General features: G+C 39.4%; 1 protein-coding gene across 2 annotated transcripts; it reads left to right on the top strand.

Moving 5' to 3' along the window:
• Positions 1–67: 67 nt before the first annotated feature.
• Positions 68–17,586, top strand: LOC101860010 (cyclin-dependent kinase inhibitor 3). 2 transcript variants are annotated; one of them, XM_005094770.3, is made up of 10 exons: positions 68–186; positions 295–504; positions 3,657–3,769; positions 4,254–4,309; positions 7,302–7,346; positions 10,787–10,878; positions 13,083–13,213; positions 13,754–13,785; positions 14,914–15,017; positions 17,243–17,586. In XM_005094770.3, the coding sequence occupies exons 2-10, from the start codon at positions 442–444 to the stop codon at positions 17,330–17,332; spliced, it is 726 nt and encodes a 241-aa protein (XP_005094827.1). In that variant the 5' UTR covers positions 68–186; positions 295–441; the 3' UTR covers positions 17,333–17,586. The 2 variants fall into 2 exon arrangements, with proteins under 2 accessions (XP_005094827.1, XP_035824726.1); XM_035968833.1 differs by having other exon boundaries at positions 68–504.
• The last annotated feature ends 1,091 nt before the right edge of the window (positions 17,587–18,677 follow it).

Genomic DNA, 18,677 nt, shown 5'->3' with positions numbered 1-18,677 from the left:
TTTTACTAAAAATAAAGAACTGGGAACGAAACAAAATTGTGTGGTATTTTTAAATTTTGAAATTTGAGCCAGCGCAGTTGAGCGCAGCCTGCTAGCAAACGGAGAGAGAAAGAAAAGTAGACCTTTGGCCTTAGCCTTAGAGGAATAGTCAACAAAAGCGTGCACGCACGGCGCGAATCAGTGAGCGTGAGTTACAGTGTCAGATCTAACAGACCCCGCTATTTATATTCATTGCGTTGAGTTGGTTTAGACTCTTGTCTTGTGTTACTTTCTTGAAATTCTTTTTACTCTCAGTAAAATCACCGAGGACCGGCGAGGACTTCACCCCCGCAGTTGCTTGCTTCTACCGACGGCGCCGTTCTTTTCCAATTCCTGAGAACAGTAAACTTGCAGACCTGGACTTGGGAAACGGGTTCTTCCTCAGTCTTACCTTTTATCGCGATGTCTGAGGTCGAATCGTGTACGATGAAGCCAAATAAACTTGAGGATACTGAAGACATGATGGTAGGTGACTCCCCAGGCCCAGGCCATAGTCAGTGACAGTGTTATGCATCATTCATCAGAGTTGATCTGTAGAAATCTCTTGGGCATGGGTAGGAAGATTGATTTTGATAATGACAGTGATAAATTTAGAGTCCAGATAGATAGACCTATCTATAGATTTAGAGATCGATGTAGCTAAACCTAAATTATGAAGAAAGAACTTCAGATTCGAAGTGGCTAGCCGTGCCGTACTTAAGACGAGGCTGAATGGAATTATGTATAGCTGAAACACTTGTGTAGACATCGCAAACACAATAGCTACATCTCTTGCCAAAAATTCATCCCAAGCAAACTACAACACCACTTTTCAAAACATCAAAACTAACAGAACAACAACACCTAAACTTCCACTCAGACTCAAAACAACACTGAAACCTACAATGCAGACGTCGCAATAGACGAACTAACATCGTGCATCTCGGACCTGGGCAATACAGCCCCGGGACCGGATGACATCCACAACCAGATCATTAGACACTTACCCTCAGAAACACTTGTAGTACACTCCTACTTTACTAGATCTAGACGTAACGACATGTGGCGGTCGCACTCCTTTCTCACTTTCTGTAGTCTTGACGTCTCGCCACTGTCATTCCAATATCCAAACCAAAAAAAGATCACACACACCCATCCAATTACAGACCAATAGCACTAACGATCTGTCTGTGTAAACTTATTGAAAAAATGATTCACAGGCGACTCATGTGTTTCTGGAGATGACGGGCTCGCTCAGCGGCCTCTAGTGCGGTTTCAGGAAAACTCGATCCACTCTAGTTCTAGATCACCTTGTCCGCCTGGAGACCTTTATACGCGAGACATTCGCTGAAGGAGGCCACATGATCGCCATCTTTTTCGACCTAGAAAAAGCCTTCGATGCAACCTGGAAGTACGGCATTCTCAAAGATCTGCATGCACTCGGCATACGCAGTCACCTCCCTGCCTTCATTGGCAACTTCCTAAAGAACCGTTCCTTCCAGGTTCATGTCGGATCCTCCCTTTCAGACCCCCACCAACAGGAGGAAGGCGTTCCCCAGGGGAGCATCCTTTCTCCTCTCCTATTTGAAATCAAAATAGATTCCATCGTAAAAACCCTCCAAAGCAGCACTCGTATACTTTGACGACTTTCTGATATATGCTGCCGTTCGAAAAATCCTCATCTGAGATCTATGGAAAGGCAGCTGCAAACACTCGAAAAGTGGGCAAACAATAACGGTTTCAAGTTCTCCCCGTCAAAGAAGGTTGCAGTACACTTCTGCCGAAAAGGCAGCCGTGTGCTGCAACCGGATTTGACACTATACGGGGAAAGGATTCCTGTCCAGGACCAGGCTCGTTTCCTCGGCGTTGTATTCGACAAAAAACTCACTTTCATACCACACATCAAAGACCTTCGTGTGAGGTGCCAGAAAGCATTAAACGCTTTGAAAATTCTTTCGCATCCGGAGTGGGGCGGGGACTCAAAACACCTTCTCCACTTGTACATCTCCTTTGTCCGGCCCAGGCTTGACTACAGCTATCAAGTCTACGGATCTGCAAAACCACACATCCTGAAAATGCTAGACCCAGTACAAAACCAAGGACTCCGCCTCGCTCTGGGGGCTTTCCGCACTTCCCCGGTGGAGAGCCTCCAGGCCGAGGCAAACATATCATCACTCTCACTCAGACGCACACAACTCTCACTACAATGCGCAATTAAACAGAGCTCAACACCAGAAAATCCAGCACACAACAGCATTTCTAAAACAAACCCAGAAACCATAAACAAATTCCAAAACAACGAAAAACTCATCAAACCCTTCGGCCTCAGAATCCTTGAGGACCTCAAAAACTTACAATTTTCCAATCAAGACTTCCAACAATTCCTTTTCCCAGACCTCCCTCTGTGGCACCTAACCAAGGCAAAAGTAGACTTACAGCTGACCACACACAACAAAGAAAGCACGAACACCAAAACTTTTTTAATGGAATACAAAAAACTAATAGATAAATACCCCGGTGGGGAGCTCATCTTCACGGATGGCTCCAAAAAAGACAATATGTGGGCGCCGCAGCCCTATCCTCCAACAGTACACACCAGAGGAGACTCCATCCTGAAGCCTCCATTTTCTCTGCGGAGGCCGCTGCCTGCCATTGACATGGCACTGGACTCAGTAGAAAATTCTCCTACCAAATCTTTCCTTATCCTTTCTGACTCTGTCTTGCATCACCTCACTCACAAACTGTCACACTCCTACACCCAAAAATAGTTAGGCTACTACAGAAAATTCACTCCCTATCTGAAACAGGAAAAAATATCATGTTTGCATGGATACCTAGCCGTGTGGGCATCAGAGGAAACGAGCAGGTAGATGACCTGTCGAAGAAATCCTCATCCCTTCTGTTAGGATCAACGACGAACACTCTCCCTCAGACTGACTTTAAAAATAAAGTAAAAAAGTACACCTCCAGTCTGTGGGAGAGCCACTGGAAAAAACAGAAGAATAACAAACTCTATAATATAAAAACCCAAACTGGGACCACAAAATCCTTCAGACCTCTCCAGAAGACACGAAGTCATTTTTACTCGATTGCGCATCGGACACACGGCCCTGACGCACAAATACCTCTTAACCTCCTACAGGGAAATGAAAAGCCGTTCTGTGTCGGATGCAACACAGATTTTACCATTTAGACACATTTTAACCGAATGTCTAGACTTTGGAGAGATCCGAAGAAAATACTTCAAATGCAAGAAATTGCAAGACATTTTTTCTGTCATTGGTCCCAACAGAATCTTGGATTTTATGAAGGCCATTGGCCTTTATGGGAAATTATAAAATGAAACAATATTGTTAAAAAATTTTATTGTTATTTATAAGAGTTGTTTTAAATTGAAAATATATTTACACCGAATTTTAATATTTTAACATTTTAAAGTCTAATAGTTGACCAACCGTGCAGTGAACTGTTGCGAATGCAACCAACTTGTGTTTTGTGCACTCATATGACCTTCTACTTATGCAATTGCGAGCGCCGTAAAACCCCATACTAAACTAAAACTGTTATCAACACATTTTTGTGACTATATTTTAATGATTCCAGTCCAAAAATTATTTTGGCTTTCTGTATGTTTTCAGGATGCAAATCAGTCTTTACCGGATGGTGTGTCTGCAGATATACTGGATCAGTCTGATCTCTCCGACAAAGAGGATGCTGAACAGTTAGATCTTACTCCTTTTCAAGTTGACTGGTATTTTGATTTTGTTCTCAGTACAGCTTGTAAATGAATTTCTGTTTATTTTTTTCAGAATATTTTGTGTTGCAGAGCCCTTGTTTTCAATTATAATATAATGATTTGAAAAATTAAGATTGTGGATAATTTCTTGCAGGTCTGTTGTTTAAATTAAAGTAAGTTTTTTGAATTGCTCATTGCCATAATATTTTTGTATGATGTGAAAGAAGATTCGAAAAATATAAATATAAGTAAACCTAAATTCTAATACGAAACACTGTGGGGAACATAAGTAAAAGTAAAAGATATTCTTATGTTCTTAAAAAACCTTAGTGTACAGGTTTGAGGTTTGTCTCTTTTCCTTTTTTTATTGCCACACATGATGTTGAGTTGTCCTTTTAAAGAAAGTCAATCAAGTCGTGCCAATGCAAGCCGAAGAAATTTACACAAACTCGTAGATTTTTGTGCATTTTCTGATTTCTTTATTGTATTTGCTCAACAGGCTTGATTTACAGGTTGTTGGCTGTGATCAAAAGCTTGGAATTTCTCCTCTCCCAGGTATTGCAATGTGCCTTTTCTTGTTTCTTTGGATCTTCATGTCATGTATTAAATGATGTTGCAGTGTTTTCCCCCGGTTATTGATAGAGGGGGCCCGGGCCCCCCAAAGCCATTTCAAGGGGGCGTTTTGAGTTTTTGTGGGGCCCTTCCCTATAATGTAAAGCGACAAAGGTTAAATTAAAAGATATGCATGTTATGGATCTTGCTTTATTTCTACTGAGAAAAGAGTGGATTACTGACTCTCATTTGAGCCACTGTTTGTATTTTGGTTCATTTAGCCGTTTGGGTAGGAAAGGCTTATTGATTTTTTTCACAGTTTTTGTTCCTGGCGAGGTTGTTGCTTCATTACTAACCTCAATGACATCTAGATCTACTGGTTCTGCAGACACTGTTCCGTCACAATCTGTTAAGGACATAAGATCTTAGCTTACTGGACCCCATAAACTGTTTTGTTTTAATTTACCAACTAAGGATAATTAACGATAGATCTAGATCTAGATCTACACCTTGTGCTAAAACTCCTTCCACCAGGATGTAGGCTTGTAAAATATTTATTTCTGGCTCCATTTTGATGAAATAAAGTGTAGATTTGAGAAACTGTCCTATTTGGAAATAGTAATTAATGTATGAAACAGGCAAGAAACACTTTGTCATTTTAAGATAAAGAGGCCGTCATTACTATTGGAGTTTTGGCACGAAGTGTAGAGGGGTGAGCCAAGAGAAAACACAACAAAGGTCAAAGAGTGGTCCAGTAAACTAAGTTCTCACCATTCTTTTTTAGATCTATATTATCAGAGTGCGTGCAAGGCCCAGGCCTATCACTATCACCACAGCCTGTTGCAGGCACAGAAAACGATCCACTTGAATCAGAACTGGAAACATTTTCACTACTGTCCTTAGACTTTTTGGATCCTGATGTCGTTGGCTTGAAATAGTCACTTGTTCTTTTCACTTTGTAAGGTCCAGAATCTGCAACTTAAGATTCTCGTTCCTAGAAATCCAGATCTAGATCTAGGCTTTGATACAGAATGTACACAATACAATTATTTTGTGATTCAACTTGATTCCTGGAATTTTCTTTTTCTATGCGTAGTATTGCGTAGACAACACATGCATGCCCCATGTGTTTCAGTTCTGGTAACCGCCAATTCGCGAACCAGGGCTTCCAGATGGCCAGTTTCGACTTTACAAGTGGCCAAATAGAACCTGACGTGACCAAACTCAACTAACATTCTGAAAAACTCATCAGTTTTGATGACAAAAAAATCGACTTGACTCGGAGAAAGTATATTTAGATCTGTGGCCAAGCAATTTTGTCGTGGCCAAGCAATTTTCCGTGTGGCCAATTTTCGAGCATTTTGGCCACGCCCGTGGCCATCTGGCAGCCCTGCCGCGAACACCATGTCGAACCATCTCTGGTCGAACTCTTGGGCATTTGCGAGTTCTGACTCTGGAATCGAGTCCAAATCTATGTAGCCGAAGTGAAGCAAAGCAAGTTTTATTTCTTGCAAATTTGTTACAAGTTCTTTCATTTAAGTAGAACAGACACGAAAATAGAAGAATGCGGCAAATGAAAGCACATTGGAAAAGCAGCAGCAACATCCAATACCTATAGGTTAAAAAGCGATAGTACCAGGTACTTGACTAGTCTTTTTGGTTTCACATTGTGCCCAGGGCCGGTCCTCTGTCGATCCTACTTTTCAAAGAAACCGCATTAACTATGAACCCCACTCTCGGCCCGCCCCGCCTAAGCCTATGGCCTAGCCTAATGTTGTAATAAGGCAGGGCCGAAGTCTGGAATGTTAGTTCAACACAACAGTAAGTCTAGGATCTATGGCCTACCTTCCGCATAATTCGATCACGGTTGATAAAAATGACATTGCCTTTTATTTGCAACAGATCTACTATAAGATAATCAGCCGGTTTAAAGTTCTCATCACAGCGCACCCCACTGGCCCCTTCTCTTATTCTCAGGGCGCCTTTGCGATTTTTGGTGTGCTAAAAGGCGCAAGGGCGCGCTCTGGGGAAAACACTGGATGTTGTCAGTTTTAAAACTTTTTTCTTTCTCAATATCTGAGTCTAATTAATTTGCCATAATTTTTTTTTTACGAATGCTCATCCACCTTAGGGCTTTGACCAAAAATTACTGTTTCTCTTTCAGAACTTTTTCGGTGCTTCTTAAAGAAAAATCTTTTCACAATAGATTCAATCATAATGCAGCATCTCACAAAAATATCTTGAAATGTTGGCTAACCCTTATTTGAGATTTAGTGTCAAATGGCCAAGAAGTCTCAAACTTCTCCACAAGAACTCATTGTGAGCTACGGAGTAGACAGAGAAAAAGCTAGCATCATATTCCAGTCTGAGCACTGGTCTTGGGGGTTTCCTGAAAAAGATACACAAAACAAACTTTGTACTGTGCTTTCAATCAGCTGCGCTGGATGACAGAGTTCTTTTACTTCATTTGCCTGAGTATAAGAAGAAAGAGGATACTATTTATTGAAAGAAATGTCATCATCTATTATATGCTTTACATATATGTACATTTGAAATTGTCTGCAACGGCCACCCATTGTCAAGAAGAAATGTCATTGTCTCAGATGAGTGGATGTGTTACACAGTATCAGTATTATTATAAAGAAGGGGGGAATGAAAAGTGTCCGTTTGTTTAGGTGATTGTCTTATACTAAGAGGTAACAAGTATAGTATGTACGTAGATTTGATTTCATATTGATCGGAACAGTTGTTTTGGGGGAGAAGGGGATTCTGAGATCTCTTCTCTTGTCATATTTTACTTTTAGATAGGTGGAGATTATTCGACTCGATCAGTATAAGATCCTGCTTTTTGCCCCCAATTCTTGGGCTTCAGGATCTTTGGCTGAGGTTACCATACCAGTTTGTGTGACTTTCCATGGTGTATCGTTAACCTCTCGAACATGTTCACATCAAGGTTTCGCTCACAACTTTTGCCTCTTTTCTATCCTCATGACAGGATGCCGCTATCAAGATACATGGAGAAGTTTGGTCTTTGATGTGGGTAAGTAAAAGTTGTCCCGAAAGTTTTGGTGGTATTTTCTGTTTGTAGTGGTCCCAGTTACTCATGAAATTGGTACCTCGGTGCATCTTGCGTTTGAAATATATAGTAATCCAAGAAACATTTGACTTCGTTCCTCAAGTTTTTTTTTCTCCTCGTAGGCCTACAACTTTTAGTGATCTTTGTCTGGAAATTAAGGTTACCAAAAACTTCAAGTACTGTGATTAATAAAGATTAATTCAAAGGTTGCATAGTCACAGAAATAAACAATAATGTTGAATCAATATGGACAATTACAACTAATTTTATATATTAGGGGTACTGTACTGTCAAAGTGTTATTTTGCAAACATGAGAGCAAAGAGGAAATTTTGAAACAGCTTTGATCACTGTTTTGTTTTAAGGTCTCATTGTTTGCTTTCCAGAGTTATTTGCTTGAATTTTTTTATTCTTCAGCATTCTTATATACAGTAAAACTTGTGTGAAACGGCCTCCCATTGTCAAAGAGAAAAGTGGCCGTATAACACAGGTGGCTGTCTTAGGCAGGACTGGTCAAAATGAAGAAAGCAAATCATTCTCTTCTGGGTTTGGGTGGTGTAAGGAGGGTTTTTTGTGTTGCTGTTTTGTTGTTTGTTTTTGTTGGGTTTTTTGGGTTAGCTTTCTGTTTGTTGCTGATTTTGTGCAAGGGTAAAATAAACGAAATATTATGTAAGACGATGAAGACTGAGTGCCATGGTAAAACAAACACACGTGTCGCTACCACTCGGAGAATGAGCGACGCTTCTGTCGCAAGTTCACGTCAACGTCAATTGTTACTCTGTTACGGATTAGGTAAGCAAAACAGTGACCAGTCACCTCACATACAATTTGTACATGAGTTGTGGGCGGGGCTTATAGGTTATGACGGATTACGCTACCCTCACCAGCTGTTGAAAATTTATTGTTTGGCCTACCCATTGGTCAACTTGGGTAAACATTCATTGGAGGGACTAACAATAATTACAGGTGAATGAATTATGACGGCCCGTCCACAGCGTGAGGGGCCGATTCTAATTTTTTGGCAAAGCGTCAGGCAATGAGTGACCACGCCTGTACGCCTGAGGCAAGTAAATTTGACTGTGGGTTGATAAAATAAGGTGGCTGCTACTGCATTGGACTGGTGACTGTTTTACACAGTTAAATTATATAGAAAAAACGCAAGGGGGGAAAATGAAAGTGACTGTACTGGTGGCCGTCATGGCAGGTTCGACTGTAGATCTTTTTTTTCCCCATTTATGTAATTTGTGCCAGTGGCCAGTATATCTTACATTGCATTTTATTTGTTGTATTTTATCTTTTTTTATATTCTTTTTGCCAGATGTAAGCTACTCTTAACTAATTCCATCCATTCGGCCGCTGACAGCGGCTCTGCGTTTTTCCGCTGCATCCTTTCGACCGCTGTGAGCGGCTCAACGAAATCCGAAACAAATGTGCACTTTTTAACATATTTTCTACTTTTTAAGTTGTCAAAAGGAAGTACAACTTGTAAACAAACCTGACCTCAATATCGATCGAAACTCAGTGAAATTTTTGCAAAAATCTTTTTGTGGTCGCTATGTAGGCTAGATCTAAGGGTAAATAACACGGAGCCTGGTATAGATCTAGATATCTAAGTAAAAGGCCCTTCAAAGAAAGATGTTCCACTAAATTTGTGAAATTCTTGCATAAATGTGTGCTAGGGTGATATCAATTTTGCATTGATTCCTATGGATTATATAAGGACTTGTAGAGCTGAGAAAATGCGGTAAGTCGAAATTTTCGAAGATGTGTTGCGCAATTTTTCTTTCTTTATTCGTTTTTGTCTGACGGAAAATACAATACAGATTATAGGCCATTGTTATTCTCACCCGGGTTGAGAATAATATCCATTTTTTTATCTCCCAGTCTGAGAATGCAATGGTTTTTTAGGTCTACCTGGGTGTTGAGAACGGATGATAGAAAATAATTTTTGAATTATAAGAGAGTGACCGTTTGTGACTTGCCCCAGAGCGCTGGCCGATTATTCTAGGCTCTCGCAGGGATTGTTATTGTTTCATTTTTTTTTAAAATCTTGAGTTGAGAGTATGCACGCATGTCAAGCAAGTGTCGGTGACACGGGGATCAGATGGGTGGTCACTGGAGTGTGTCCTTGAGCAAGACATGACAACCCTAGCTCAAAATTTCAGGGCGCTGCACAGTGGCGACCGACAGTGGCATTGTTTGTAAACTGTTCTGTATTTGTGTAATAGTGTGTATTTATGTATGTATTTATGCATGTATGTATTTATGTATGTAGGTATCTATAATCATGTATTTATGTATGTATGTTTGCCATTGTAAACAAAGTGCCCTTCTGGGACAAATAAAAGTGTAATTTATTTTATTATTATTATTATGTCTTCACCAAAACCCTAGACAAGTGTAAATATAGATATATTCTAAATTCAGAAAGGAATTCACTTGCCAGAGTAGTATGTTTTTAGAAATAATAGCCTTAAAACTGAAAGCTGTTTAATGAAATAATAGTAATAGTTTGACATTTGTAATGTTAGAATTGTCATTTGTTTACAACACAAAAAACATGTTTAATTTTTATCCCTATCAGAACCCACGATTATTTTTAAGGAACACAGTGCCTTGACCTTAGGCTTATTTTTTTCTTAATTTTGATTGGTTAAACCATTCAAGAGTAAAATTTTCCATTACAGAACCAATAAATTAATATTGTAGCAACAAAAGGTGACGTTATTTCTTCAAAAGATAAGGTTTTTCCCCTAATCGACAATAGTCGCTGAGAATAATCACTGTGTATTGATATATACAGATTCCTCTATTAATTCCCATCACTTTGATGACAATACCTTTAGAGTAACTTAGAACTTCACAGTAAAATGCATTAAATAGATGCACCCCAGGTCTAAAACTGAACAAGGAAAACTAATTCTGTCCAGAGCTTGAAAAAATCATGGACGGAATCAGTTAATGAAGCTCAAGTTGCTGAATTTTCTTAAAGAATTGGGTAAACAATAAAAAAAAAAAAATTTTTTGGTGTACATCAAACGCCTTTGGGAATACTGAGACTGAAAATAAGTATCCTTTGAATTTGAAAATAAAACAGTGTCAGACAAAGCCGTAAAAATTGTGCATGATGAGGACATTCATGTTGAATTCTTTCTACGTTGAAATTTCCCAAAGATCATTTCTTTACTGGTGAAGCCATTCAAAACACTTCTTGAGAAGGTGGTTTGCTCCTTGTTTCTTATCAAACACCTATCGTTCTCATCTCTTCTCCTTTCCTTTATATTTTACTCTCTAGTAATGCCTCTAATCTTCGGAACTTAAAATTACCTATTTGTGTTGCAAGTGCTGCGTAGCTCTTACTAAAAACTAAATTAAATCTAAACATTTCCTGTGTTTTATTTGCAGAATGCTTGAAGAAGGAAGGAATTGAGGATGTCTTCTGTTTGTGCACCAAGCGGGAGCTGTATATGTGCAGGGCAACTAAACTGCTGGACAAGGTTGGTCAGCAACAACTATATTGTCAATGCAGTACAATACATTATTTCTGTACAGAATTGTAAGATTATAGAATAATGGCTTGTTCTCTGCTGGTGCTGTTGATGGTTTAGTCTTGTGTTCTGGTGTGGTTTGCTGCTTCTGCATCTATTCAATGGTGTTCCCATAGTCCCTCTGTCTTTGGCAAAATATAGCCGTTATTGTCATGTTGACTTGCCATCTAAAATAAATCAAGCCATGTGTGTTAGTACAATTGGTAATTGTGGCAGTCTTCTCCTCAGATCTCACTGTTTATGATCCTGGTTTGTTTAAGGTTCGTCAGTGGTGTAGCAGTTAAGCGCTTCAGTCACACACGGAAAATCCAGTTCAGTTCATTTGTGAGGAGAGTTCTTATTTGGGTATCTTGAACTTTCTGTGGGACATATCCCTCTCAGCCCAAGTTGGCCTTGCCAGGCAGGATGGAAGCCAGCCATCTAAATTATCTAAATTGTGTCGATGGGGGAGTAAAAACACTTACATAAAATTTTTATAAAAAGTAAACAACACAGAGCCAACCCTAAGATCCCACTCTGAATAAACTAAATTCTGCTAAAATTCTGTATTTGAGATGATAATTAACGGAACAAAAACCCACATGCGTGCAGCTGATCGACCAAGCAGCGAAAATTTGACATTTGTCGACTACCTATTGCATCACAGATCATCCACTTTGGTGAATACGATCAAATCTCTGTTGTTAATCTTGATGGGTGAGTACAATGTTTGCCTCAGACAGGATCATGCTGAAGTGTGCCTACTCATAGGAGCATTTACTTTTCCCTAATATTACACTCGCAGACCCTACTCGTGACAAAATCATACACATCAGGTGGGATCACATCTGTGTCATCAAACTGCAAACTTGTCAGTGCTGTTTCTCTGACCATCGCACTTGTCTTTTGGCTCTACCCTCGAATTGTACCCCTCACTTAACCCTTGTCCTGCGTCTGTGCCGAGATGCGAATCTTATCAGCAACCGATTACGTCGGACGTGCCGGGCAGGCCGCCGGGGTCACTCAGTGTGTACTGTTGGTGTACAGCGCGCGCGCTGGGAAACATGTTTTCGTCGTGAATACAGTGGGAATGTGTTAATCGATGATGAAAATAACGATCTATCTTTCATAGCTTTCTATTTATAAAGTGTTACAAACACATGAATTACCCCCTCTCACAAGCTGATAAGACATTACGAGTAGTTACGCCCATTCGAATAACCTTTCTAGACACTCTTGTTGTGAATGACCTGAGGTTCGAAAGGGGATAATATAGGTCAATTTCCGAATGTTTTGCACTCAAATTGTTCTTTGTACCTTCATAATGGTATTCAAAACTATCAAACAAGCTTCTTTTTTATCAGCTAGTATCATTTCATACAAAATCAAGCTCATTGGAAAGATTTTGTATAGAAAAATGGAAGTCTTGTTTCCTGACTATCCTTTCGAGCTCCTCATGTCTAAGTGGGTCAATTTCTTCTATAATTTCATTGGACGAACATCTAGAGCTACCAACTTGGCGTGTTTTGAACGAGACATATGCCTCGATTACGAACCGACGCAGGCGGTTCTGAAGGCCACAAATGCACACAAACTCAAGCAGACTGACGCACACACACTTTACCTGCGTGAATGGGGATCCGACTCGGGGCCTGAATTTCACGTAAGATGATGCGCGGTGCGCATGCGCTGAGCCAGGGGCTACTGATTCAGGACCAGAACAAAGGCGAGGTGCTGAAATAGGCTTATCGGGCGACATAAACCCGGCCCCCGCAGGACAAGGGTTAATAATGGTTGAAAATTTACAGTAACTTCATTTGAGTATGGGTAAAGATAATTTGATAATTTTGCTTTGCACTCAGGTTTTTGGCGAGAGTGAATCAGTAGTGGCTTTGGAGATTTGTCTTTGTTACAAACAAGTAACAAGTATTTCGGGTTTGCAAGACCTATGAGTTGTACTGCACATTTTGAGTTTCAAATTTGTCTTTTTGCTCCTTCTTTCCCATCAAATATCTATCTTCATTACAATTTCCTCCTTTTCTTTGTATGTTACTCTCCAGTAGTACCTCTTATCTTCGGCATTGTATTTGACTTAATTGTGTTGTAAGTGCCGTAAAACCCTCACTGAAACTAAAACTAAACTAGATTTGTGTTTTGAACTGGTGTATTTTTAGTATGGTGAAGCTGGCTTTACCGTGCACCACTTCCCTATTGAGGATGGAGGAGTTCCTGAGGTAGCGTCCATGCTCGACATTACAGAAAAATTGCGTTTGTGCCTGCTGGGAGGGAAGAAGACTCTACTGCAGTGAGTACTCCAATGGCATCCAGAGACCTTCGCCTTTGCTGCGTGTCTTACTATCTAAAAATGAATTTCAGTGCCAATTGGTTTTACCTGTCTACTACTAAACATCAGTATCCGTTTGGAAGCAGAAGTTTGGTTAGTAGTTAATGGACTCATCATTGATATTGTTCTCATTGGTAGAAGGAATACATAAAGAAAAGCACACTTTTTTTATTTTGGGTTGTTATAGTGGAGTTACTGTAGACTGTTTAAAATGCAGTAATTAAACACAAAATTCCTGTTACAACGAAAGGATTTCAAATCCCCATTGTTTTCCCCATCTTTATTCTATGCATTGTAACTTCTATTAAAAAGACGTGTTTTGGTATACAGCTGTTTATGGATTAATCATGTTCAAGTAAGGGGATTCCACTGTACATTATATTATGTGTTTTATGAATGGAAAAGTCATATTATTTTCACTGCTTTTTCTTTCCATATTTTTCTGCAAATTCATATTTAATAGTCTAGTATAACTATTATTTTGATCATTTTCATTTTCAGTTGCTTTGGTGGACTCGGCCGATCTTGTTCTGGTAGGTCATTACTTATAGATTTCTATGCATCTGTGTGAACACTGTATAAGTTGTTCTTGACACCGATCCATAATGATATTCATTTTTACTTGTATGCAAGATTAGTTACTCTATGACAATAACGCCCTGTGTGCTTTTTTGTAGATTGTTGCCACCATTATTGTTGAGGGTACGGTATTTAAAAAAAAAAATCTCAAGTAGAGGAGTGACCCACCCGTCTCACAATTTCTGCATGGGTCTCAATATTCTGCTATTAAGAGGATTTCTGCTACTGCCATTTCCTCTGCTAAACTCCGCAACCCAGAAATCGCCACCACTTTCTGTACATAATCAAGATTGTAAATGTTTGGTAAGTGACTCTTACTTGAAATTATCTTCCAAACCCTGAAAGTGGTATGAAATAACCTTGCTGTGATAAATTGATGGTTTTTATTTCAACATTCTTGGGTTAAACATTATAATAATAATGAGTGTCTCGCGAAAATGGTCTTCTATCGCGATCATGCGGAAAGTTCCACCTTTTTTTTAAATTCTGAGTTGAGACCCATGTTTCTGACAACTCCTTATTGTGGATTCAGTCACTGGTAAGCTGCAGACTTCATATGTTAAGTACCTTGAGTGATGTGTGCCCATGAAACTAAATTATAATGGGTGAGCAGGTGATAGACACATGACACGCACAGATTTTGTATTACTTGCAGTAGCTAGCCAATTTATCAAATGAAAAGTGTCCAAAGACATTTAAGGGTTTTAAATTTTGTCTTCCTTGCCAAAGCAAATATTTTCAAAAATCAGTTGTCATTGACGTACTCTGCTTCGTCTAGAGTCTACTGACTGTCTTTCACTTTGTCGCTTCTCCTCTCAAATGCCACAGTGTACTTCATCTGTGCTGTTTTGTTTATATGTGTGTAGGGGGAACAGTGGTGAAAAGAGAGATAGGATGTGAGACATATAGAACCTCTGACATCACCCATAACTGGTATTTCTGCTGGTATTTGAAGTCTGGTTGTGCCAGTGAAGTACCGGTACCACCCAGCATTAGTTAATTGTGTATTACAGTTTCGTTGAAGACCATTGTTGTTTTTTTTATGTTTAGAATTTCACATAATATTTTTTTTCTTTCTCCAGTGGCAGCGTGTTTGATCATGGTCATGGATGACAGTGTGGGCCACGAAGAGGCCATCAAACGAGTGAAAGATTTGAGGGGCAAAACGGCCATTCAGTCTGTTAAAGTAGGTTGTTTTTTTTTCCCAAATTTTTAATAGTTGAATTTTGTTTAATGGTCCATTGAGCTATGATTTTAAAAAGTCCAGATGAAATGTGTTGAGCATGATATGCTGAATTATTATAAACTTACTACAATGCAGCCTCTCTATAACGACCTTCGATATAGCGACATGGTGCCCAGGTCCACATTTTTTCCTTATGTATCTTTAGTAATTTTTGGTTGCCTCTGTATAACGACAACTCTCTATAATGACATTTTTTACTGGTGCCTCAGATGTCGTTTTAGAGACACTGCATTGTTTATGGTACTTTACTTTTACACAACTTCTGATGTCATTTTTCTAACAAAATTTTTTTTTTTTTAATGCAATCGGTGGTTACATGTATAATTGAATGGTCATGTATTTTTGTTCTGGAACGTACTTGTTAGAACTGAGAGGAATTTATGTTGGAACACAAGGTGAAAGAATTTGATAATTGTTTCATTCGCACATAAATCACCAGTCACTGCCCGTTAGTTTCACACTCACACTCAGGATTTTCCCATAATTTGCGATGAAGGAATCTTATTCACCTAAAGTTATCAGCATGACCTCGAGTTGCTATATCTTCTGGCTTCTTCCAAAAAAAATTTTTTGACTATGGGGCCACCAGAGAGCAAATTATAATTGAATAAATCTGATGCTTTTTTTCAATACATGTATTAGCCCCCGGGGCAGTGCCCCTGACTGTAGTGTCTTCAGGCCATTCCCAAAGGAAGGACATTTCTCGTTCATGCACAGTAGAATTGTAAATGGGCTGATTCATCATGTCACGCTCATAACTGTGCCTGATCTACAACAGGGAACTGCTGCTTTTTCTTTCCTAATCCTTACTATTGTCATTTTCCTCTACTTCTTTTGTATGTTTGTCACACTCTTGTGACCTACTATTTCCGGGGTGCCCTGATAGTCGAAGCAGACTTTGTGCTGTTGAGGCTAGAGAGGTGAGCAGAGTAAGTCTGATTCCCTTTAAAGACTTCTCTGTTGACACCCACCCCTTTGGCGCTCATATGACCTTATGCAGTTGCGAGCGCCGTAAAACCTACTAAAAATTTTTATTAAAAAATACATGTTTTCCTATATATATTATTGATCTTTTATGTGATGGCAAGCTATATGATTATAATTGTTATTCAAGCAAAGGTAGAAATATAATGTACGAGAAGCCAATGCCTGGTCAGAGGTGGGAGGAACAGATATGCATGAGAATTTAGATCTAGATATTGTCCTGTCTCAGGGGCAGAGGAAAGAGAAAATACAACTAAAATTTAGAATCATTGACTGCTATTTGAGTTTGACTAATCTTTTGTAGTTCAGGTGATATTTCTATCATGCCTGGTTTTTTCCCTACACAATTGTTAGAAAACGTTTTATTTCGTACAGCACAGAGTTATAATGCTATGTGTCCCCTTCTCGTACGGAGAGGGAGCTATTAACAGAAAGATATTGGTGGGACTGAGTTATGTTATTTATATTTTTTGCTACTGCGTTGTGGATCTCACAATATGAAATCTAAGCTGGAACTGAATAATGGAATAATCTTGAAATGTCGGGAAAGGATGAAAGGAAATTCTTTTCCATTTGGTCTAGAGAAAGATACTGTCTAGCACACACATAGCGTAATCTGCAAGGTGCCGAAATCTTTTCGTTGTGTATTTTGCTATCATGTACATGGTTTAGGTACATAATACATAGAATATGAAAGAAAAACACTGGGGATCTGACAAATCTATTCACTATGTGCTTCCTAGACTATTTTTAACCCTATCCGTTTGCCTTGGGGTCATTTTGTACCCCCGGGGTTGTATTCTTCACATTTTAGAATACTTCTAGTACGAAGATCTCTTTCAAACTTTCAGTATTTCTCAAAAAATCATTTTAATAGATTGCTATGCAAAGTGTATGGGTCGGATTAACGAATAATTTCCTCTTTGGAAAGTGGTGGCACAAAGTTCCCCACGCCGTATGGATATGATAGTAAAACATGACGTACGGATAGGGTTCTTGAAAGATTTGAATCTTTTTTTTAAATAAAAAATTTCTTAAAGTTTAATTGAAGAATTGTGTTGTTTTTCATGTGTGACATGATGTTAATAAAATCACTTCCTGGAATCAACTTGGTAAACAGACCGCATTTGTTCTTTTTGTGGCTCAAATATTCATTGGTGTAATTTTTATCTCCTTTTCAGCAATTCAATTTTGTCAACGAGTTTGAAGAGAAGCTGAAGCTGCACAAGCAAAATCAGAAAGGAGTGGATGACAGATCCGTGTCCCGCTAGACATGGAGGGCAGATGTGTACATTCCTGCTGTTTCCACAAAAACCACACCCTATTTATTCTTTCTTGTTCCTCTGCAGCTACGTACATGTGTTCATCAACTCTTTCAACTCAGCTGTTATGTTTCGACAGTGCGGGTCTTACAGTATATTCAGGGAATATGCTCCTGTTGTTATATATTGTCTGGATATACCTTGATGTGAACAAATGACTTAATTTTCTTTGAACAATAGAAATAAATGTCCTGATTTTTTTATACATTGTCTTTTGTTGTTTTTGAAAAAGATCTTTCAAGTAAGTTACTGTTCAAAAAGACAGTAATAGTAATGCTTTATACTTTTAGCTTGATATGACGACTTCACCTTGATTTGACAAAATTCTTATCATTTGCTCCAAATGTTGTACTTGCTCCAAATGTTGAACTTGCTCCAAATGTTGTACTACGGTTTGATTGGGGCTGCAGAGACCCTGCAACTACAACTATACCAGTGAAGGTGCAAGTTGCCGAGCTTTTTCCATTCCTGTCCTTATATTGGGCACGTCTTTAGGTCAGCTTTCAACAATAAGGTTACCTACAGTTCTGATAGGGGGCTCTCGTGGCCTAGAGGTTAAGGTGTTCGTCTCTCATTCAACAAAGGTCCTGGGTTCGAATCGGGGTAGTCACGGGAAAATTTTCTTCTCTAAAATTGTCTCCTTTCACCTCCTTTCCTGCTCTCTAGCAATGTTCTGTCATCTACTTTCGTCTCCTCTTTCTGCCCCCACCCCCTCCTCTGAGCTCCTGACTCTTTCTGCAGCCTTTCTACTGCTACTCCTCGGCTCATTCTGACTGCTGTCTTTCAGCCACACCCCTGGTCTTCTGGTAGTGGTAGGAAAGATCTACACATAGCCTTCTCGGACAAGGGCGAAATATTTCGAAGGTCCAGTGTGCAAGTTGCACATGACATGTTAAAGATCCTTTGGTGGTCTAAAATTGATAAGAGTAGGCTTCGGCCGCCACCCGGGCAAAATTCAAAATTTCCTACCAACTAAAAATGTTTAATGTGTCCCGCGCGCTCATATGACTTTATGCAGTTGTGAGCGCCGTAAAACGCTTACCAAAAACAAAACCGTTGATAAATCATATTTGAGTCCCTTCTACAGCACACTTCTGGCCTTTCACTGTGTGGAGACTCTGTCCTGTTCTGTTGTAGCCAAAGTGTCCTGGTGGGTGGTTGGCGGGTGCTCTGGTGTGGTTTGCTCCTTCTTTCCTACCAAACATCTGTCGTCTTGATCTCTCCTTTTTTTGTTTTATTACTCTCTTGTAACACCTCTAATCTTCGGCACTTGTATATATATGACCTTATTGTG

The sequence above is a fragment of the Aplysia californica genome, unplaced genomic scaffold, assembly GCF_000002075.1.
Source record: "Aplysia californica isolate F4 #8 unplaced genomic scaffold, AplCal3.0 scaffold00089, whole genome shotgun sequence".
NCBI classification, from domain to species: Eukaryota; Metazoa; Mollusca; class Gastropoda; order Aplysiida; family Aplysiidae; genus Aplysia; species Aplysia californica.
The sequence above is the reverse complement of the archived record's forward strand: the minus strand, read 5'-3'. Positions and strand labels throughout refer to the sequence as shown.